General features: G+C 57.9%; 11 protein-coding genes across 11 annotated transcripts; 3 read left to right on the forward strand and 8 right to left on the reverse strand.

Annotated features, from left to right (window-relative positions):
* Positions 1–679: 679 nt before the first annotated feature.
* Positions 680–3,022, forward strand: HETIRDRAFT_428443 (uncharacterized protein; the record flags this gene model as incomplete). The annotated part of the gene is made up of 6 exons (XM_009550532.1): positions 680–730; positions 871–1,525; positions 1,862–2,123; positions 2,418–2,616; positions 2,692–2,713; positions 2,739–3,022. 6 exons carry the CDS (start codon positions 680–682, stop codon positions 3,020–3,022), a joined length of 1,473 nt encoding a protein of 490 aa, XP_009548827.1.
* Positions 3,023–3,771: 749 nt separating this feature from the next.
* Positions 3,772–4,316, reverse strand: HETIRDRAFT_419773 (uncharacterized protein; the record flags this gene model as incomplete). The annotated part of the gene is made up of 2 exons (XM_009550533.1): positions 3,772–4,021; positions 4,117–4,316. 2 exons carry the CDS (start codon positions 4,314–4,316, stop codon positions 3,772–3,774), a joined length of 450 nt encoding a protein of 149 aa, XP_009548828.1.
* Positions 4,317–6,333: 2,017 nt separating this feature from the next.
* On the reverse strand, positions 6,334–7,797 carry HETIRDRAFT_435280 (uncharacterized protein; the record flags this gene model as incomplete). The annotated part of the gene is made up of 4 exons (XM_009550534.1): positions 7,723–7,797; positions 7,194–7,660; positions 6,736–7,148; positions 6,334–6,431 (listed from the first exon to the last, which is right to left on the reverse strand). The coding sequence occupies exons 2-4, from the start codon at positions 7,268–7,270 to the stop codon at positions 6,334–6,336; spliced, it is 588 nt and encodes a 195-aa protein (XP_009548829.1). The 5' UTR covers positions 7,271–7,660; positions 7,723–7,797.
* Positions 7,770–8,374, reverse strand: HETIRDRAFT_324732 (uncharacterized protein; the record flags this gene model as incomplete). The annotated part of the gene is made up of 3 exons (XM_009550535.1): positions 7,770–7,937; positions 8,043–8,291; positions 8,354–8,374. 3 exons carry the CDS (start codon positions 8,372–8,374, stop codon positions 7,770–7,772), a joined length of 438 nt encoding a protein of 145 aa, XP_009548830.1.
* A 10-nt stretch (positions 8,375–8,384) lies between these two features.
* Positions 8,385–8,794, reverse strand: HETIRDRAFT_221966 (uncharacterized protein; the record flags this gene model as incomplete). Its single annotated transcript, XM_009550536.1, has 2 exons — positions 8,385–8,573; positions 8,627–8,794. Coding segments are annotated over 2 exons (357 nt in total), but the record flags the coding sequence as incomplete, so codon positions are not given.
* Positions 8,795–10,333: 1,539 nt separating this feature from the next.
* HETIRDRAFT_223969 (uncharacterized protein) lies at positions 10,334–10,561 on the reverse strand (the record flags this gene model as incomplete). Its single annotated transcript, XM_009550537.1, has 1 exon — positions 10,334–10,561. A coding segment is annotated over one exon (228 nt), but the record flags the coding sequence as incomplete, so codon positions are not given.
* Positions 10,562–11,333: 772 nt separating this feature from the next.
* On the forward strand, positions 11,334–15,291 carry HETIRDRAFT_410606 (glycoside hydrolase family 31 protein; the record flags this gene model as incomplete). Its single annotated transcript, XM_009550538.1, has 19 exons — positions 11,334–11,446; positions 11,522–11,831; positions 11,893–11,970; positions 12,034–12,038; positions 12,100–12,183; positions 12,246–12,517; positions 12,572–12,672; positions 12,757–12,775; positions 12,852–12,904; positions 12,970–12,998; positions 13,058–13,121; positions 13,207–13,343; positions 13,451–13,537; positions 13,601–13,785; positions 13,834–14,072; positions 14,113–14,221; positions 14,297–14,415; positions 14,541–14,706; positions 14,765–15,291. Coding segments are annotated over 19 exons (2,697 nt in total), but the record flags the coding sequence as incomplete, so codon positions are not given.
* A 439-nt stretch (positions 15,292–15,730) lies between these two features.
* On the reverse strand, positions 15,731–16,313 carry HETIRDRAFT_386668 (uncharacterized protein; the record flags this gene model as incomplete). Its single annotated transcript, XM_009550539.1, has 2 exons — positions 15,731–16,015; positions 16,140–16,313. 2 exons carry the CDS (start codon positions 16,311–16,313, stop codon positions 15,863–15,865), a joined length of 327 nt encoding a protein of 108 aa, XP_009548834.1. The 3' UTR covers positions 15,731–15,862.
* A 2,216-nt stretch (positions 16,314–18,529) lies between these two features.
* Positions 18,530–18,881, forward strand: HETIRDRAFT_103912 (uncharacterized protein; the record flags this gene model as incomplete). Its single annotated transcript, XM_009550540.1, has 2 exons — positions 18,530–18,576; positions 18,626–18,881. The coding sequence occupies 2 exons, from the start codon at positions 18,530–18,532 to the stop codon at positions 18,879–18,881; spliced, it is 303 nt and encodes a 100-aa protein (XP_009548835.1).
* Positions 18,882–18,997: 116 nt separating this feature from the next.
* HETIRDRAFT_103913 (uncharacterized protein) lies at positions 18,998–19,462 on the reverse strand (the record flags this gene model as incomplete). The annotated part of the gene is made up of 3 exons (XM_009550541.1): positions 18,998–19,128; positions 19,212–19,361; positions 19,417–19,462. 3 exons carry the CDS (start codon positions 19,460–19,462, stop codon positions 18,998–19,000), a joined length of 327 nt encoding a protein of 108 aa, XP_009548836.1.
* A 229-nt stretch (positions 19,463–19,691) lies between these two features.
* On the reverse strand, positions 19,692–19,883 carry HETIRDRAFT_18796 (uncharacterized protein; the record flags this gene model as incomplete). The annotated part of the gene is made up of 1 exon (XM_009550431.1): positions 19,692–19,883. A coding segment is annotated over one exon (192 nt), but the record flags the coding sequence as incomplete, so codon positions are not given.
* Between the last annotated feature and the right edge of the window lie 1,411 nt (positions 19,884–21,294).

Genomic DNA, 21,294 nt, shown 5'->3' on the forward strand with positions numbered 1-21,294 from the left:
CTAACCTAACCTAACCTAACCTAACCTAACCTAACCTAACCTAACCTAACCTAACCTAACCTAACCTAACCTAACCTAACCTAACCTAACCTAACCTAACCTAACCTAACCTAACCTAACCTAACCTAACCTAACCTTCTTAGCCCTGCCATACCCCTGTCCTACCCTGAACCTTCTAGCTTTTCAGGTTAGAATGGCCTCTTTAGCCCTGCCATACCCCTGTCCTACCCTGAACCTTCTAGCTTTTCAGGTTAGAATTGGCAACACAGTAGTTTCGGATATCGGTGGACTCAAAAGTGTCGGTAATACTACTAGGAGGAAGGACGGTACCCGCGCCGCCAAATAAGGTAGTAAATACAGAGGCGATATACCCTTCTGCTTTCGGCTTTCTAGTCGTCGCAACAACTGCCATTCCGCGGAGGGATGCATGCGAAGAACGCGACGTCAGAGAGAAGAGGGCATAGGATACACGGGTGTTTTTGAAGAGTATAGCTAGACGTTCGAAGATCGTGAGGAATGAAAGAGGTGAAGGAGGTCCGCCAGTCTGCTGCAGCTTTTATACCGGCCTGCTAACAACCGCCGCCGACACATCTTATCAATTTTATATACAAAAGATGTTGCATGCCGCTTGGATGCATAAACGGGCAGGGCCTTCGGCCTTCGGTACGTCTTCACAGATATGGCCCTGCGGCGAACTGTCGAAGTTGAACTCGGGAACAGGCGTCCTTCAGTGAGTAATCACGACTCTCCGAGGCTTCTCCTATTCACCTCACGCTACCTCACGCCGTGCTCAATACTGCTGAACAGTCGAATGCATGTCAATAGCTATGGAACTAAGCGTGAGACACGAGATATATCATCCAAATAGAGATCTCACCGAAAGGAAAGCCCAAGTTACCAATTTGTGTTCGACCCAGGATACATGGAAGCCAACCACCTCCATTTGGTCATACAGGACGAGGGGATGCGCGTACATGTGATAGCGGTATGAACCTCCCGCCACCATCGCCGCCACCGCCCGTGTTCGGCTGCTCGTCACCGCCGCCACTGCCGGCATCGTCGGCGTTGGGCGTGCGCCCACGATCAGTCGATGAGAGAGGCGCAGCGTCGGAGGCGCGTAGGGGTCAGCATGGGCGCGACGGTGTGCGCGGCGTCCGCCCCCGCCTCCGTGTCGCCGCCGTGAGGGCCGAGAGGCACGAGGCGGCGGTCGAGGTTGAGGCTGAGGTCGAGCGCAAGCTCGCGCGAGGAGGAGTCGTGGTGGTCGATGAGGCTGCCGCTGAGCGGCGCGTGTGGGAGGTGGATGCTTGGCATGCGGAGCGGGGGCATCGGTACGCCGGGCACGCGCTGGCGCTTACGGTTCTGGTCCGTGGACTAGTGACGCGTGAGCAGCGGCGTGCTAGGGAGCGGCAGCGAGCCGTCATCGTCGTCGTCGTCGTCATCCATGTTGAAGTACGACTCCTCCTCGGCCCCCTGGCGGCGGAGCTCGAGCGGCTGGCTGAGGCTGTGCACACGTCCGTGCGTCAGTGTGAGCATGAGCATGAACTGAAGAGCGCAAGAGAACTTTTTGTGGTGGGGGCGGCTGAACCTCTTTTGGGGGCTCGGGCGCAGTGTTCATCTCCCAGCGCAGGATGACCTGCTCGAAGCACCTCTTTGTGAACCTGAACTGGGAAATCTCCTGCCTGGTCATGATGTCGTCGATTGCGAGAGATGACAACGTACCGACTTGCTCAACAAGTTTGCGTTGTAGATGTCCTCGTTGCCCCTAACCCGCCCTCTTCCCAGCTTGTCTCTCTGCTGCAGCCGTTCCTCGTTCTCGAGGGAGATCCGTGGGCAGTTGATAGTTGAGGTTTGAGGGTAAAAGACCGAGGAGATGAAGTGGATGAGTGGATGGGCGTGTCGAGGAGACGAGTGTGGGTGGATATGAGTCGCAGGCAAAAGCGGGCATGTGGACCTAAGGGGACGAGGGCGGATGCGGGATCGACAGTCGAGCGGGCCGAGCACTTGCGCTCGCGAGTGCCCATGGCGTCGAGCAAGGGGTCCGGGCGTTTCAATCGGGAGTCCGGGCAATGCAGACAATGTGCAGAGGAGGCATGGACGATGCGAGCAAGTGGGCGTGGTGTCGAGTAGGTCGAGAGCAGGAGTGGATGAGAGGGATACGATGGGTGGGCGTGGCGTCGGGCTGGGGTTTTCAAGGAGCCGGGCAGCCAGGTCGGATACAATATGTACTCGTTCGGGTGTGCGGAGAAGACTGGAGTGAGAGACGACGTACCTACATCTCTCGTGGATGGCCTCATCGTCCGTGCTCACTCTCTTCTCAGCTCGTCTCTCCGCCGCACACATTCCTTGTCCTCCGCCGCCAGCTGGGTCTCATCCGCCTCCTCGACACTCGACCGGTTGCGATGCTTTGGGCGTCGTAGGGCAGCGTGGGCGCGGGGTCGTTGTCGGAGCAGGGCGCCGCCGCCACAGAGACTGTGGATGGCGCCGAGCAAAGAGATGGCAGTGAGCGTGGGTGTGGGCATGCCGTTTGCGCGGCAGCCCGCCACATCACACTACATCATTCAGGCGACCCTCGCGTGCAGAGGGCGTGAAGGCGACCTCCTCAAGGCCTGCTTCCGGGTGCGCGCGAGTGCCGAGGGGTGGACGGGCGTTAATATTGTCCCAAAGTTGGAAGCGCTCGCTGTCGAGCGCTAGAACAGCGCACTGATTAGAACTCGTGAGTCTGCCTCGCATATACGAAGCAACCCGTCGGCGACTGGCCGCGCGACGTGCATGCTCTCCCCCCACAGAAGGCGCCGAGACCAAGGTGGCTAAGCTCCGGTCCTCTAACATATCCACCTCGACGCGTCGGACCCTCAACTTCATCCGCGTCGTCAATGACTCGGCCGTCGAGGTCCTCGCAAACGACGCCACCGCGCTCACGGCGCGTGCACTCATGGCTCGCATCTTCCATCAGGGCAGGCTTCCTCATACCGCGCTCCAGCGTCAATGCGCTACGAGCGCATCGAGGTATAGGAGGGCCTGATTGATGAGTGGCCAAGGCGCCCGGAGGACATAAGCGTGCCGCTTCTGTGATGCCGCTGCTTGGGGGAATATAGACAAAAAAAATGAGCTGAATGATCTGAACGAAAAAGGGATTTGAATCGACTCACCAAGGCATTTACCACAACAATGTAATCAGCTCGCTGTCGTGACCGTCGGGCTGAAGACCATCATCCCCAGAATGAGGCTGCAGGGTCAGGACAACGTGCGTCACTCATGTAAACTAATACATATCGAACAAGCGACGGCAACGGCGAGTCGGTGGAGGAGGGGTCGTGCGAGGGCGAGGAGCCGCTCTCCTGCATGGACGCCGAGTCGGGGCGCAGGGGTAGGATGAACTTGCTGAGCGCGGGCGCAAAGGCAGGGGATATCGCCGCTCAAGAACGGGCTCAGGACGCGGATCCTGGGCCCGTACACGTCGGTGGCGGAGTCGGGCAGGCAAGGCTGTCCTTGATGCGCTCCGTGAGGGAGATGCGAACGCGGAAGGCCTCGGCGACGCGGGAGAGGAGTGCAGGGTAGACGATAGGGGTGCGTCAGATGCCGCGTCTCCTCCTCGCCGATCTTCTGCGTCGCCCGCCGCGCGAGGAGCTTCTCCGTCCTTTACCGTTCATACAGCAGCCAGGGGTGGAGGGGGGCGTGACACCGGGAGAAGAGAAGGCCGGCCAGTGCGCGAGGATGCGGATGCGGCAGCGGCGACCTGGTCGAGGAGGGCAGCGTGTATGTGAGCGGTGCTCACCGCGGACATGGACTTGGAGCGGTCCTGCGGGGTGCGGTTGCGGTCACGGCGGTTGGCGCTGGGCATGGTGCGCAAGGACTCGGAGGAGCGGCGTGAGGAGGAGGAGGAGGAGGAGGTGGTGGTGGTGGTGGTGGTGGTGGTGATGTGGGTGGTGATGGTGGTGACGGCGGACGAGGCGTCGGAGGCAGAAGCGTTGACGAAGGTGGAGGAGGTGGAGGATATGCTAGAATGGTGGGTGGTGTCGAGCTGTAGCAAGCAGGCGAGCGCGACGTCGAGTGGGAGATGCGGGTGAGTCGAGCGTGGGTCCGGGCAACGCATGCGATGCGCGAGGCGATGTGGACGATGCAGGCGAGCCGGCCGGTGGGCCAGTGGGCATGAGATCGTGCGAGGAGAGCGGGGAGGGCAGTACAGCGAGCGATGGGGTCGAGAGGGCCGGACGAGAGAGCAGGTCGGACGGGAGAGCGGGTCGGACGTGGAAGAGGTTGAGCGGACGAGAGGAGGGGGCGGGTAAAGTCGAGGGGTAGATCGTTGAAGGCGACATGGAGAGTTAGGTAGAAGGCGGGAGGTGTACGTGTACGGGGGAGGAACTGGAGCTAGTGACGACGTACCTTTGCAGATCTCCTCGTCGACCGTTTCCTTGCCTCTTCTGTGCTCCTCCTTGTGCTCCTCTTCGTTGTCGTGGTTGTCCGCGTCGTCGAGCCGCGCGAGTACGCAGGCGCTGGTGGAGCGGGACGCCATCGCCATGGAAACCGTGCAGCACGCCAAACGAGACAGTGATAGGCGTAGGCGTGGGGTCGAAGGGGCGCGTGTGCAAGGGGCTGAGGGAAGGAGTGAGGAGTTGGTGCGGACCGTCGAGGGATCGAGGGAGCGTGCGTGCGTGCATGCCGTTGAGGACGTTGAAGGAGGTCGAATCTTGGAGCTAGGTAGCGGGCATGTGTGGCACGAGGGAAGGAAGGTCGAGTGTTGAAGGGGTTGTGTGTATGGTCGTCGCCGCTTTACTAGTGGGCACTGGTGGAACCGTACTATATGGACTGCTCATGGTTAATGATGGAAGAGGCGAAATGAGATTCGTCAAGGAGAACGAGGGTGTGGTGTCGGAGCGCATCGAGCAGGCTGGCAGGTGTGGTGGAGAACAGGTGAGTGGGTGTGGCAGATAGACAAGATGAGTGTGGGGGATACGGATGTCCGGGAGAGGGAGAAACTGGCGCGAGAGATGGCGACGTACTGGCCTGCTCAACGAGTTTGCATCCATCGTGGATGTCCTCGTTATCCGTTTCAACCCTCTTCCCAGCGCGTCTCTCCGCTGCAGCCGTTCCTTATCCTCGACGTAGGGTCTGGGTGCGATCTGCGGGCAGTCGATAGTTGGTAATTTGAGGGAGTGAAGGTCGAGGGTTTTGAGAGGACGAGTAGGAGGGCAGGAGTGGTGTCGAGGAGACAAGCGTCGCCCCTGCAACACTCGCAAACCGCCCGTTACGGCGTGCGTGCACCTCCACCCCCCCAGCCCCTCCTTCTCTACTCCCACCACGCCTTCCTTCCCGTCCACGCCGCCGACGACCTCTAACTGCTCACCGTGGTCCCGCCGCGCGTTCTCGCACCACAGAAAGGTATAGTACGTAATCGAGGTGATGACACCGAGCTCGATGTACATCAGAACAAGCCCGTGCCCGAAAGTGTACCAGGGCTGGTCGCGCGTGCGGTACGAATTGGCTGGGCGGGGTAGGAGGATATTAGTCGCAGGCAAAAGCGGGCGCTTGAACCTGAGGGGACGAGGGCAGATGTGGGATCGACAGTCAAGCTGGGCTAGCACTCGAGCACACGAGTGCCCATGGCGTCAAGCAGGAAGTCCGGGTGTGTCGAGTAGGAGTCTGGACAATGCAGACGATGTGCGGAGGGGACATGGACGACACAAGCAAGTGGGCATGATGTCGAGCGGGTCAAGCACGAGAGCAAGCGAGCAAGCAAGCGGGCTGAGAGGGTCAGGCAAGCGGGTCGAGAGGGTTGGGCGAGCAGGTCGAGAGCAGGACTGAATGAGAGGAAGAGTGGGCGTGATGCCGTGCGGGGGCGGGCAGATAAGTCGAACACAAGAGGTACGTGTGCGGGAGAAGAACGGGAGTAAGAGACGACGACATACCTACATCCCTTGTGGATAGCCTCGTCATCCGTGCCCACTCTTCTCAGCTCGTCTCTCCGACGCACTCGTTCCTCGTCCTCCGTTGCCAGCTGGGTCTCATCCTCCTCGTCGACACTAGAATAGTCGCGATGCTTTGCGTGTAGTACGCGCGCGGAGGTGTCGACGGAGCAGCTTCGCAATTCAGCCCTCAGTGATTGAAGATGTCGAGGGCGCTGTATCGCGGGGGTGTCGGGGGTGTGGGGATGAATGCGTACAGGATCGATGAGACGAGCAGGAGGGCGCCGGGTGGAGGCTGTGTGAGTATCTAAGGGAACGAATGTGCGTGGTTGTGCGTGACAGGACGCAGGCGAGAACGAACACATGGGATCGAGGAGATGGGCGACATTTGATGGGATCGGGGCCCCTGGGGGCTCTGGGTGGTGAGCGTTTACGATGTCGAGAGTGGGGACGTCGACAGCAGAGGAGATGAGCACGAGGGTTCTGGGCGCAAGCGTGCGAGGGTGCTGGGTGGCAGGGTGGCGCGGGCTGAGCGGACGACAGGGCGCGGGGTCAAGGGCAGGAATGTCGCCATCGAAAGGGTCGAGGGGACGCAGGTCGAATGAGGGGATTGAGGTCGTGATAGAAGAGCGGGATGAGCAGGTGAGTGGCGTCGAGTGATAGATGCGGGCGTGTCGAGCGGGGGTCTGGGCAACGCAGACGATGCGCGAGGGGGCGTGGACGATGCGCGCGAGCAGGCCAGTGGGCCAGTGGGCATGGGACCAGCGGGGGGACAGCTGGAAGAGCAGGAGGGAGAGCAGGAGAGGAGGAATTGGGACGACTGACGATGTACCTATGTAGATGGCCTCGTCGTCCATTACCTCCCATCTCCACGTGGCCGATCCTCTTCCTCGTCCTCCGCTCCGTTGTCGTGATTGTCCGCGTCGTGGAGCAGCATGGGTGCGTGGACCTTGGTGGAGCGGAACGCTGCCGCCATAGAGACCGTGGAACACGTTGAGGAAGGGCAGAGCTAAGTGCATGGGTGTGGGGTTCCGGAACTCGTCCAGCCCCTCGACGGCCTCGTACGACTGCAAACGCACATGCCTGGCATGCTGACGGGCCTCGAGCTTCTTCCGGTGCTTGTTGTCGAGCGAGAGATAGCAGGCGCGCGCGTGGACCAGGTGCTGTGAAGCCTCTTCGAGGGTCATGACTGCGTCATCCACATCATGATTGAGCTCGTCTAGCAGCTGCCCGTGAGCGACCAACCTATCTAGGTCCGTCAATTAGTCCAAGTAAACATTGTTCGACGACCCCTCCATCAGCAAGCGCTGGCATTCTTTCAGGTGCACGTCCCACTCTTCCTTGGTTGGGCTCGCCGCCAGCAGCATGCGCGCCCACTCTTTCGTCTCTCCGACCTTAGCCGCACGGTCCTTGAGCACACCGATCTCCTTATAGCTCGTCCAAGCCCCTGTCTGGCCTCTCGCCGGGGTCGTCGAGGCCCTAGGGTGATGACACCGAGCCCTCCCCGCGCACCATCCGCAGCTGCGCGCGATTCGACCACTTCCGGCTCTGCTTGCGCACGGTGAAACCGTTTGCGGCGTCGAGCCACTCAAGGTCGTGAGCTTGGAGTCCAGCGCCCGAGCGCGTTTCCCTTGAGATTCGGCATCCGCACGCAGCGTCGCGTTGTTCTCCCGGAAGATAGTCAGTTGAATAATTTTTTCCACAAGTTCTCCATGCTGTGTATCGGTGGCGACCGTTGCAACGGCACATTCACGTGCCTGAACAGGACAAGATCAGATTATCAGACGATGTGAATTCGATGGCATAAAAAAGTGCACACCTCGGAAAGCGTGGCCCTAGGTGGCCCTGGTGTATTTGAGGTTTTGGCTAAAGCGGATTGCCTGAAGCTTCAAGCGAGTGTCCTCTTGCTTGCTCATCGCAAGCTGCATGTCGATGAAATTCTTCTACCTCCACAAGTACGAGATCACCTGGCGCAAACATCTCGTCCACGTCGCCAGCGGGCTCGGTCTCTGCAGGCGGTGCAGAGCCTGCATCCTAACCTTGCCGGATGCAGCCTGCGAACTGATCGAGTCCGAGTGTTGATGGAGCACCTTGTTCTGCTCCACCAACTTCTCTAACCTAGAATCAGAAGTTTAGAACCCTATCGCGCGCGGGACCAACAGGAATGACTTGCCTAGCAGTCAAATTAGCGATCTCCTTGTCGAGGGCCTCCCTCTGCTGACCCCAGCTAGACTCAGACGACGCCAACTTGGCTTGGGTAGTCTCCGCAGCGGTCAGGTGTGTCCTCGCCTCGATCTGAAGCTTCGACAACTGCAGCTTTAAGCCTTTGAGGTCCCGAAGCGACTCGCCGTGAGCGATGACTTTGGTCTTGTACTTGGCCTTCGCAGACTTTGAACCGGCATCCAGAATATGAGTGCCAGAAGATGAGAACTAGAATGTCCTGTACGTACCTCGGCACACTCCTCTCGCATTGTGCGATGTCCTGTCTTCCGCGATATGCTTCTCCGACATGGTCAGCTCGATGAGGGTATCCTCAAGTGTCCGCTTATCATTCGCCCACGACTCCCACTCCTTGTCAAACGTGCGCTTCGTCTCCGCCATCACCTCCCGAGACGCCGTCAGCTCCTGCTGGACGACGTGCAAGTTCTCTGACAGAGCGTTATAATCGGACTGCAACCCAAGTCAGCCATCGACGCAAATGTCCAGCATCCAACGAAACGTACCTCGTGCTTCACAAGCTGCGACTCCGTGGATGACTTGTAGTCATCGTAGGTCGCATTAAAGCCTGCTAGCACCACTTCATTCGCCTGGCTGATCTCTTGGAACTGCTGCACATGGCCTTGTGCATGCGCCAGGTCGAGTTCGGCAACCTTCAGCGCAGTGCTGCGTTCATGAGTCAGTTAGCACCATAAGCCTCGCATTGGATATTAAAGGGTTAGGTAAGTGGAATAACTAGACTAGTTTTATATAACAAGGAAGAAGAGCGGGGGTAGATGAGAGGATAAGTATAGTGGGGTGCCGCCGGCAAAGCCGGCGGCGGCGCGCTGTGTGGGGCAGGCTTTCGCACCTCACTTCCAAAATGTGCCTCGCGGCACATTTTGGCAGTGAGGTGCGAAAGCCTGCCCCACACAGCGCGCCGTCATTTTTACACTCTGCGCACTCAGTCTGCTGGAAAGTGGTCAACCGTGGGCATCCCTGACGTGCCACGCGGCGTGAAAGTGCCACGGAGGGCTGGCGGAAGGGTCGTCGTCGGAGACAGTACGAAGGTGAGGGGGGTGGTAGTGGCTGGTGTCCCCAGTGAAGCCAGCAGCGGCGTGCTGTGTAAGGCAGCGTGTCGCGCGGCACATTTGGGGTGTGATGCGCGACACGGTGCCCTACACAGCGCGCCGCTATTTTTCAAGCCAGGGGATTCATGTCGCTTAACGGGGGGATTCTCTGACACATAATTGGGCCACGCACCCTACGCAACTCATCCGCTGAGGAGCGCTCAACATCGAGCAGCACTTTCACGCTGCGTGGCGCGACTGGTTGCCCTGGACAGCGCGCCGCCGATTCTCGTCCTGGTTAGCCCTGCAACGAGGTGTCGACATCGAGGTGCTCCAGCATTGTTTCAAGCAAGGTGTGGGGTGGATGGAGAAGTGCGACGGTCCACGAGGTTTGGTGTGCTGGAGGACCGGGCAGGCGAAGGGTGTGAGCGCGGAGGTGTGGGAGCGCGCGAGAGGCGAATTTGGGCCTCTTGTCGTGGTGCAACAGGTGGCGGTCGAGCGGGCATCGAGGGCGGGAGTGCGAACAGTCGAGGGTACGCAAGTCGAGGGAGGGGCGGGCGGATGGGAGGAGTAGTCGGTCCACACATGCGAGGAGGAGCCAGGGGGCTGAGAAGACGAATGCGTGGGGGTTCGAGGCGTGGATGTCGAGGGAGGGGCAGGCGGAAAGGACGATAACAGGAGGTACGTACCGTCGTACCGCTCTGCCTGCTCGATGAGCGTGTGTCCGTCACCATCGTCCCGTCGCTCCACCCTCGTCTCTCGACAGCCGCTGTCCCTCCTCTGCCTCTATCACCATCTGCTCCTTGTTCTTCTCTTCAACGTGCTCAACCTCGCGTGATAAGATAGTCGGTTTGCTCCATGCGCCGTGAGACAGGATGGGCGCAGAGCAGTCGTTTAAAGAGAATGGCGCTGACACGGATGTCGTGGATGTTGATGAGAAAAGAGAAAGCCGTGGAGATGGAAGAGGGTGTGGAGAGAGCGTGGAGTGGGTGCCCGGAGTATTGCAGCTGCAAACTGTAAGAAAAAATACTATCAGCAGTGCGCACTTTCTCTGAGCATCTGTTGTCTGCTGGCGTCGTCGAGAGCATGCAGAGGAAGGGTTCAGAAGAAGAAAAAGCTCACTAATGAAGTCTAAAATGTCCTGAAAGAGCAAGGAGACCTCGGCTGAGGAAGCATGTTGCGCTCGATGTTCAAAGGTGCGGGGAGGGTCGACGCGACGCGACGCGACGTGGCGGTGTGCTTGATCACGAGACGTTGGAGGGCACTGTGTGCCGACACAGTCGGAGGGAAAACTCCGACTGTGTCCGACACAGTCGGACTGTGTGCCGACACAGTCGGAGGGAAAACTCGGACTGTCTCCGACACAGTCGGACTGTGTGGCGCGACAATCATCGGACTGTGTGCGGCACGGCCGGACTGTGTGGCGCAGATTCACCGCCAAATCTCGGACTGTCACCGAGAATCCGGACTGTGTGGCGCTGAACTAGCGCCAAAATCCGGACTGTGTGCGGTCTCGGCCGGACTGTGTGGCGCAACAGAGAGACTGTGCGTGGGGTGACAACAGTGTGACGACTGTGCGCCCGCAATCTCCCGACTGTGTGCCGCCCTTTCCCGATGCTGACTAAACTGTGTCTCCGGGTTGCAGAATACCCTCAACATCACAAACAATTACATATCTCTGGATCCCCTCATCCAAATAATAAAATTAGGGTATAATCTAAAAGGTAGTGTATGTAGGAGCATTTTGTTAGTTTTGCAATGGAAATCCAAGGACAATTGTGGACTGGAGACTCGGTTTTTTGAGGTTTTCCCTCAATTCTGTATTTTGTCTGTAACATCTTCAGTACTCCATGTCTACTAATGAAAATATTAGGGTACCATGACAAATCCCTTTCAAGCCTATTGAATCAGACAGAATTGTGTGCAACTTCGGATTTGGCTCCCAAAACCCAGACTGTGCTTCACACAGTCTGCTTTTAGGGGGTAGACTGTTTAAATCCATATCTATTGAACCCCTGATTCAATCTCACTGCTTCTAGGCCTCAAAGTTGAAGCAGGGTATGAAGATTACAGAAAGGATTTTTTCATATTTACATTTACATTTAATTGGCAACACAGTAGTTTCGGATATCGGTGGACTCAAAAGTGTCAGTAATACTACTAGGACACTCCGTATGGCCTTACCGCTGCCCTTGCCCTCGCTGGTCCCGCTTGCAATGCCTTCAGCGATGATTTCCCCCTACTCACCCTTGAAGTCTCCTATGAGTCGCAGTCTAGGTCCGTGCCTCCCTTCTGTTAATTCTTCACTACTATCATTCGTCACATATTCATGCTCTATGTCTTTGAGGACAGGCTCCGTGTCCATATTTTCGACGCCGACAATCTGCAGTTCACGCCTCCACGCGAATATTTTCCGCCTCGTACTCCGTCTGCCCCCGGTCCAGCCTCAATTCTCAACTCCTCAGACCTTGTATTCAACTACGAACAAGTCCCCTTCGCGTTCTGGATCTCGCGCCGCCAGGATCCAGGCGCGCCCCCGCTCTTTGATACCCGCCTCGTCTCACTCCCCACCTCGTCGCGCTCCAACGCAACAGTGGGTCCCTTGCACATTCCTGTGGCGCTCGACGCGTTCCCGCTCGTGTTCGAGAAGCAGTATATACAGGTACGTGAGTGTTCCCCTTCCTCCATCACGCTGCTAATGGTGCGATGCGCCTCGGGTGAAGCTCACTTCGGCGCTCCCGCGTGATGCGAATGTTTACGGCCTCGGCGAGGTTGTTGCGAGCGCGGGCTTCAGGCGCGACGTCGCGCAGAACGGCACGCTGCAGACGCTATGAGCGCGCGATGCCGCGGACCCGCTCGACGAGAACATGTGCGTGCACACACGATTCCTCTCTTCTTCTGGCGGCGTCCTGATGACCGCGTGGGTGTAGATACGGCTCACACGCATTCTACCTCGAACATCGCTTCAACACGTCTACCAACTCTTCCCAGTCGCATGGCGTCTTTCTGTCCAAGTATGTCCCTGCTGCCTCTGCCTAGCTATCGTCTTCACCGTGCCCCCAACCACCCGCCTTAGTACTGCCGGTGCCGATATCATCCTCTCCACCCCTTCCTCCTCTAACGCATCCCTCATTCAATACCGCCTTCTCGGTGGCACCCTCGACCTCTCCTTCTTCTCTGGCCCGGACCCGAATGCCGTTATTGCACAGTACGCGGGCGCGGTTGGTGCGCCCGCGTGGCAGCCGATGTGGGCATTTGGGTTCCACCTGTGTCGGTGGGGCTACTCGAACTTGTCAGAAGTGCGAGAGCAGGTAAGCGCGATGCGCGGGGCGGGGGTGCCTCTCAAAGGTGCGTCTGCGGTGTCTTGTGCTCGTGATAGGTCGGTTTATTGGGGGCGCACAGTTATGTGGAACGATATAGATCTCTACCGTTCGCTGCGCGATTTCACATCTGACCCTATAAGCTATCCCCCGGAGGAGATGCGTGCGTTCACGCGCGAGTTGGTACGTCCTGCAGCTTGACCTTGTTCTGGTACTTATCAACGGACTTGTGTGCACGTTTGCTTGTCTGTCCTCGACCACCCATAGGCTGCGAACGGACAGCACTGTGCGTACAATGCCTCTGTCCTTGTCTCTTTTCCATCATGCACCGTGCACTCATGATGCCAATGCCGACCCTGCAGATATCCCGATCGTAGACGCTGCTATCGGACACGTCACGAATGCCACTGATGTCGTGCGTTTTCCCCTTTGCACTTCTCTTATCACTGATACCAACGTGCCGCCCGCATGTTCGTGCAGTACGACCCGTACACACGAGGAGTTGAGCAGTGCGTGTCGTTCTGTCGTATGTATGTGTGTGTGCGGGGCTGATGCGAGGTGTGCTTAGGGACGTGTTCATTAAGAACCCAGACGGGTCAATATACATCGGACAAGTCTGGCCGGGGTACACTGTGCGTGATCCTTAAGGCCCCCGCCCTCACTGCATACTGACCATCAGGGCTGCTTGCTTCATCTGACCCCTCTTCGCATGCGTAGGTCTTCCCGGACTGGCTCGCGAACGGCACAGAGGCGTGGTGGGCCGATGCGCGGCGTAATTGGAGCGCGGCGGGCGTCGAGTACTCCGGTATATGGCTCGACATGAACGAGGCGAGCTCGTTTTGCGACGGGTCCTGGTCCGTCCTTTTTTTCAAATATTCTTTTACCCGCACTTGTGAACTTCACTGTATCGGGATGCATCGCCGTCTGCTCATGTTCACGCTTTGTTTGTTTGTCGATGCAGCGGAACGGGCGCGGACTTGTCGAATACGTCCGTCCCCGTGTCGTTACCCGGCGATCCTGACGACCTTGTCATAGACTACCCCGAAGGGCAAGTTCATCACCCTGCCATGGTCTCTTCGTTCCTCGCCTGACGCGTCTCCGTGTGCGGCAGATACGACTCTACTGTGTCGGGGTTGAGCGGGAACATCACTGTGAACGGCACACTCACATTCAGCGCTGGAGATGCCGGCACGATGTCGGCAGCTTCGAGGCAATATACCCTTGTCAAGCGCGGTTTGGGCGCTGCGAACGAGTCGAATGTGGACCTGAGCGCACCGCCCTACGCCATTCACAACGGTATACCTGCCGCCTGCTCATCTTAGGCTCTCGGCTAACGCATTACAGGGTTCGGCGCGCTGCTAACGCACACGCTCGCACCAAATGCAACGCACGCGGGTGGGTACGTCGAGCTCGATACACATAACATATTTGGGTATATGGAGGGCCGCGCGACGAACCTCGCACTGCGCGCGGTGCACCCCGGCGAGCGACCTTTCATCATTGCGCGCTCGACATTCCCGGGTTCGGGGCACTGGACAGGACACTGGATATGTCGTCGTCGTCCTTCCTTCCGCCGTACCAGCGTTTCGCCAAGCGGTACTGATTTGCGGATGTACCTATCAGCTTGGGGATAACTACAGCAAGTGGGCGTACATGGCGCACAGCATCGCAGGCGTGCTCCAGTTCCAGCTGTTCCAAATCCCGATGGTCGGCGCCGACACGTGCGGCTTCTGTGCGTAGTCCTTGCCGTCGATCCACCTGCTTGCTTGAGCCTAACCGTGGGTTATATTGTGCATACGCGGAGCAGTCGGCAACACGGACGAGGAGTTGTGCAATCGCTGGATGCAGCTATCCGCGTTCACGCCGTTCTATAGAAATCACAACCAGCGCGACGCGCTGTCCCAGGAGCCTTACAGATGGGATAGTGTCGCCAACGCGAGCAATACCGCGATCTCAATACGCTACGCGCTCCTGCCGTACTAGGTGAGCCTCTTCGTATGCTAGAGATCCAAATCCGCGATTCATCGTTGACCGCGGACGGGATCGGGCAGTACACACTGTTTGCCAACGCCTCGACGAACGGCACACTTCCTGTGCGCGCGCTCTTTTTTGAGTTCCCCGACGAGCCGGAGCTGTTTGCGGTGGACCGCCAGTTCATGGTCGGGAGCGACATTCTCGTCACGCCTGTGCTCGAGCCCAATGTGTCTACTGTCGACGGTAGGTCGACATGGAATTCATACCCGTTCGATTGCTCATCCCCATTGTGTCATGTCAGGCATCTTCCTTGGCCGCGGGCAGATAACCTGGCGCGACTGGTACACCCACACTGCAGTAAACGCGACCATGGGCGCGCCGACCACACTTTCCGCGCCCCTCGGGCACATCAATGTGCACATCCGTGCGGGCGCCGCACTCCTCACACACGCGCAGCCGGCGTACACGACACGCGAGACGCGAGCGGGGCCGTACGCGTTGCTCGTTGCACTCGGTGCCGACGGCGCAGCATACGGCACGGCGTATCTCGACGACGGGACCTCGCTCCCGCTACCGGACTCCCCAATCGCGAACCGGACGGTGCGGTTCATCGTGCACGCGGGCGCGCTCACGATTGAGAGCACAGGTACGTTCCGCGTGGAACAGCCGCTTGCGCGTGTCACGGTGCTCGGAGTGCCGAGCGCGCCTGGGAGCGTGTTCGTCGGCGGGCAGGAGGCGGCGCGGGGCGGATGGACGTACAACGCAGACGTGGAGCAACTCGTGTTGGTAGTCGACTTGAAAAACGGGACGCATCTGTCTTGGTTGTGACGCATTGCACGTTTTGGTTTTCTCGGGGCCGGCGATGCAGCTTTGCATGGTCGCGTTCTTGAACTCGTAGTCGCGGTTCATCTTCTCGTATTCCTCGCCCGCACCAATACTTATGCGGCCATCCTTCAGCGAGCGATTGGACACGACGAACACACTCCAATGACATCTTGTTGGAATAGTTGTCGCCGCCGCGGCGCGCGCCCGCGTTCTCGTCGATGCTGTCGAGGCGGCAGGTGAAAGTGCCGAGGCCACCCTCCATCTCGTCCGGGTCGGGCTCCTCGCCTGCGGTGCTGCTGCTCTCGCGGGTGTCATAACCGTAAGGGATCTCGGTGTCCTGCTTTGCGATGGTGCTCTTATTGGGGATCATCATCTAGCTCTTGGCAGTCGTGCTCCAAGCGTTGGTCGTGCTAGTTGAGTTGCTCGCGCTAGCGGTGCTCGGGTGGTAGCCGACAGAGTCCTGGCGAAGGTCCTCGGAGGGCCGTCGACGCGATGACAGGGAGAAGGGCACGTTGTTGCCGACACCGCCATAGGCGTCTTCGCTGCGGCGTCCAGATGAGCGAAATTGTCTTTGCTAGGATTTGCGGCGAATGCCGGTGCTGCCGGAGCAATCGCAGTTGCCAGAAGTGCGGGTGAGGCGGCGGTTAGGGGGCGGAGTGGGGCGCCTTGAGCGGGGGGACACGGCAAAGTCGGGAGATGGGAAGTCGTCGTAGGTGGATCCGGGCGTCTAGTTGGGTGAATCTGCTGCCTGACGATGGAGTAAGCGCGGGAGGCAGGGATGGGACGTGAAAAGAGGTGGAACACAACCTGTCCTTTAACTCTGGGTATCACTGCGCAAGCTTGTAGCAGACGTCGCTGGAGAGATCTTTGAAGTGAGAGGTGCGTAGAGTGGCGAGCTTTGGGCGCGCTTGGTTGCGCTTGGATTTAAAGTCGTCGCGGACGGGAAGAAAGGGAACTGTGAGAGGGCGTGAGACGGATCGTGGGAGAATGGAAAGAGATAAACTTAATTTCATTGGTGTCCGCATTGTTCTTGCGGCGGACGAGCTGGTCGTTAGGTTAGGCGGAAAGCTCCTGGAACTGTTGGCGAGTGATGTGAGTGAGCTTCTGACGAGCAGTCGAGCGAGAGTTTACGGGCTCTGAGTCAATATTCTAGCGCGCACGTCGAGAGCGATGAGGAGAGCAGACAGAGAGATAGGCGCAATAAAAACAAACCTAGGTCTGCGAAGACAGACCCCCACGCGCGCGCGTGCACCTTGAGCTCCTCCCGGAGGCCCGTGACCACGCGTCATGATTGTCAGTGTGGTCCTCATTGTCGTCGTCTTTGACGCTCAGATGGTCACGATGCTTGGAGCATGATCAGGCAGCGTGGGCGTGGGGGCGTTGGTAGAGCAGAACGCCTCCGCGGCCGACATCGTGGTGGCGCAGGGGAAAGAGACGGCGGTGAGCGGGGGCGTAGGCGTGGACGAGGACAGAGACGGGGTCGGGAAGGGAAAGGTTAGTCCCTCGAGGATCTGTAGATAGTAGAAGTAGAGGAAAAGAGAAGGAAACATCAGTACACGTCCTCAACGATGCTAGCTTTATCAGGGCCTCGGCGGAGGCCCATCGTCCGCTTGCATCATTGAGAGCGCAAAGGAAAGAGAGCGCAAAGGAAGCGGGTGTCGAGAAGTCGAGAAGTAAAAGGAACAAAAGATAACTCACAACGAAAGGTTTAAAGTGCTCATTTCGCTCATCTGGACCAGTGTCTGCGCTGGTTTCTCAACCGATCGTCCTGTAGAAGAAGAGGATGTGGCCGATGGCCTGTCGAGAAGTCTCTGGCTTGCAGGCTAGCAGAGGATGTCGACATTGGCACGGACAGGGCATGGACGAGGGATCGCGGAGAAGGAAGAGGTACTGAGAGACGAGCGAAGAGTTGGATTGAGAGCTGTTCATTACGATCGAGGTAGAGTGGTCCTCCTTCCACTTCGGGCGAAAAATTTCGCCCACAAATCGTGTGGGTGAACGGGCCTGAGTTCAAAATATAGATATAGATACAACAAGAAAAATAATACAGGCTGTAGCTACAGAGGAGCACCTAAGAAAGTAGCTTCGAGGGAGGTGTATATGCACGCAAAGTACATAGAACGAGTCGCGCGGACTACATGCATATGGTATTAGCCGACAAATAGAAGATGCAAGGGGAGAATGAGGCTGCGAGGCTGGGCATGTCGCACGACCGTACTCTCGAGACTGCTGGAACAGTGATAGCGCGTGTTCTGCTGCTATCGTACACTCGTCTGAAGCTCGCTTGAGGCCCTCTAGTGTCCTGTGTCCGACAACGTTCTGCCGAGAAGGCTGTTCATGATGTCAAATGTCAGCATCAGGAGCATGAGAGAGGAGGAGAGGGAGAGGAGGAAGGAAGGAAATGAGGCCGACGAAGTCGGCGGCCGCGTGCTGTCTGCGGCAGCCAGGCTCCCAAATTCACCTTCGGCGAATTTGGGCTGTGGGGAGCCTGGCTGCCGCAGACAGCACGCGGCCGTTTCTGCAACATGACTTGTCCACCGGCACTTTTATGCCGCGTGGAGCGACTGGACGCCCTGGACAGCCCGCCGCCGTTTCATGTCCTAAGTCCTGCAATAGATGGCCTAACCTAACCTTCGTACGCGCGAGCTGTGTGCGTCGCTTACTCTCGCAGATACGAGGCTCTCGTCCATGTTGACAGTGGCGAAGACGTAACGTTCCTGCAAAACACTGGTCAGAGGCAGAATGACAGACGGAACGAGGGTTGTCAAGGAAAGGGAATGAGAGTGGCCTTAGTGGGAGAAGGGGTCGTCGACGCACGTAGAATGCAGCGGCGGCGGCAGCGCGCAGACAGCGCGCCATTGTTTCACATCTTGCGAACTTCACCGTTGCAGAACTTTCAACATCAGGCTTCTCCAATACTAGCGCTTGCCGTGCGTCCTGTGCGACTCATCTGCTGTGGAGTGCCGGGAGTTGGGTGTCTTCAACGCGCAAGCGAGGATGGCGGGAGGTTGATGGACATGGGGAGGGATCCGTGAGGAGGGATTGAAGGGACAAGCTTGCGTGGGGTTGAGGAGACGAGCGAGAGAGCAAATGGTGAGCAGGAATACACTCGAGGGGACAAGTATATGTGGGGTCTGGGCGGTGACGCAAGAAGGGAACGGATGTCAGGGCACTCGGTAGCGGCGGTGCGTGGCGTCGCGGAGACGGGTGCGCGTGCGTGAGGTCGAGCGGATGCCCGCAGATGTCGGTCACAGGCGAGGGCACATGCATGAGCTTGAAGGGACAATCGTGCGCACGTGGGCTTGAGGGCGCGATTGACGGTCAATGTGATTCATAGCATTGAAGGCGTGCATGATGTTGAGGGTGGGGGCGTGAACGGTCGACAGGGAGATGGGACGCAGGCTGAAGGAGGGGCCGGCGGAAAGGATGAGAACAAGACACGCACGCGGGGACGGACAGGCACGAGAGACAACGTACCTGCATCCATCGTGGATGTCCTCATCGTCTATGCCCATTCTCCGCCGCTGCCATTGCTTGTCCTCGTCCTTATCCTCTGCCGCCAGCTAGACCTCGTCGTCCTTGTTGACGTTTGAACGGCCGCAATGCTTCACATGTTGTGGGGCAGCGCGAGCGCGGAGGCATTGAGAGAGCGTGATACTGGTGCTGCAGAAATAGTGGAGGGCACTGGTTGACGGGAGCCTTGAGCGGATTAAGGGGAGGCAAGTGTGGGCCTGGGTAGTGGGTGCCACAGATGGGTATAGGCACAGTTGGGTAGGCGAGGGGGATCAAGGTTCGAAGAGTTTGAGGGAACAAACAGGCGAGCATGCACAGCGTCGAGGGCTGAAGCGTCAATGATTGAATGCATCAAGGAAACTTGGTTCGAAGGAGGGGCTGGGGGGAAGGAAAGAACCAGCGGTACGTACCTTCGACCTTCCCTGGCGATGTTCTGTACACGGGCGCGGAGTGTATGTGCGGCAGGAGCGAGGGTGTGTGGAGAAGCAGCAAAAGTGCAGAGAGCGGAGGGTGGATGTCGACGGTGAAAATGGAGTCCTCAGTCGATGCGGGGTCAGCAGCTAACAATAGGAAGAGTTAGTATAGTAACACGCTCTCAGCGATGTGTGCTTTCACAAGGCCTCGGCGATGGCCCATCGTCCGCTTGCATCGTCGAGAGCATGCAGAGTGAGCAGTTGAGATCAAGAAAAATCTTACCAATTTCCTTGATATTCCCTGAGAGAGTGGTGTTAATATATCGAGGGGATGTCAATTGAGGGCGCTTGATGTTCAAAGGTGCGGGGAGGGTCGACGCGACGCGACGTAGCAGTGTGCTTGATCACGAGACGTTGGAGGGCACTGTGTGCCGACAAAGTCAGAGGGAAAACTCCGACTGTGTCCGACACAGTCGGACTGTGTTCCGACACAGTCGGACTGTGTTCCGACACAGTCGGACTGTGTTCCGACACAGTCGGACTGTGTTCCGACACAGTCGGACTGTGTTCCGACACAGTCGGACTGTGTTCCGACACAGTCGGACTGTGTTCCGACACAGTCGGACTGTGTTCCGACACAGTCGGACTGTGTTCCGACACAGTCGGACTGTGTGGCGCGACAATCAACGGACTGTGTGCGGCACGGCCGGACTGTGTGGCGCAGATTCACCGCCAAATCTCGGACTGTCACCGAGAATCCGGACTGTGTGGCGCTGAACCAGCGCCAAAATCCGGACTGTGTGCGGTCTCGGCCGGACTGTGTGGCGCAACAGAGAGACTGTGCACAGTGTGACAACAGTGTGACAACAGTGTGACAGCTGTGCGCCCGCAATCTCCCGACTGTGTGCCGCCCTTTCCCGATGCTGACTAAACTGTGTCTCCCGGTTGCAGAATACCCTCAACATCACAAACAATTACATATCTCTGGATCCTCTCATCCAAATGATAAAATTAGGGCATAATTTGAAAGGTAGTGTATGTAGGAGCATTTTATTAGTTTTGCAATGGAAATCCAAGGACAATTGTGGACTGGAGACTCGGTTTTTTGAGGTTTTCCCTCAATTCTGTATTTCGCCTGTAACATCTTCAGTACTCCATGTCTACTAATGAAAATATTAGGGTACCATGACAAATCCCTTTCAAGCCTACTGAATCAGACAGAATTGTGTGCAACCTCAGATTTGGTTCCCAAAACCCAGACTGTGCTTCAAACAGTCTGGTTTTAGGGGGTAGACTGTTTAAATCCATATCTATTGAACCCCTGATTCAATCTCACTGCTTCTGGGCCTCAAAGTTGAAGCAGGGTATGAAGATTACAGAAAATATTTTTTTGTATTTATATTTGCATTTAATTGGCAACACAGTAGTTTCGGATATCGGTGGACTCAAAAGTGTCGGTAATACTACTAGTACGCGCGGGACATCGCAACGAGGCGCGCGCCGCGCGTCGCTTGGAGGCCCAGCGACCTGATCGCGTCGACAACCTCGGTGACGTCAGCTGCTGCCCGAATGCGCGTGAGCAATCAACCGTCCCCAAAGGCATCCGTTTCGTTTCATTTCGAGCGTGTATGATTGGGGTGGGGAGGGGAGCAAAAAGAGACACAGACCTCGAGCGAGTGCGGAGGGGGAGGGCCATTTGTCCACGAGGTGCCAGAAGATGGGCAGCGCGTGCGTGCCCGCGGTCTTGTTCAGCAGCGTGACAGCGACAAGCATGCGCCACACGTCGGACGCGAGGTGCTCTTTCTCGCGCGCGTGCGCGTGCAAGTGGGAGAGCGAGTGTATGCATGTGCGCGCCGTCAACTTGTGCGCTGGAGAATCGAACACGCGCGCGGTGCGCTCACCTTGGATCAGCACGGGCTTCGCGTCGAGCAACCGCCGTCGCCGATCGATCCACTCCACAAAGAATGCGCAGTACCCCGGCTACTCGTCCATAATCCGCTCGTGCGCGACACGCAGTGTGGCATGCTCCTCTTCAGACGTCATACTATACAGCTCGGCGTGCGCGGCGTCTTCGAGCGGC

Source organism: Heterobasidion irregulare (genome assembly GCF_000320585.1).
Source record: "Heterobasidion irregulare TC 32-1 unplaced genomic scaffold scaffold_08, whole genome shotgun sequence".
Lineage (NCBI taxonomy): Eukaryota > Fungi > Basidiomycota > Agaricomycetes > Russulales > Bondarzewiaceae > Heterobasidion > Heterobasidion irregulare.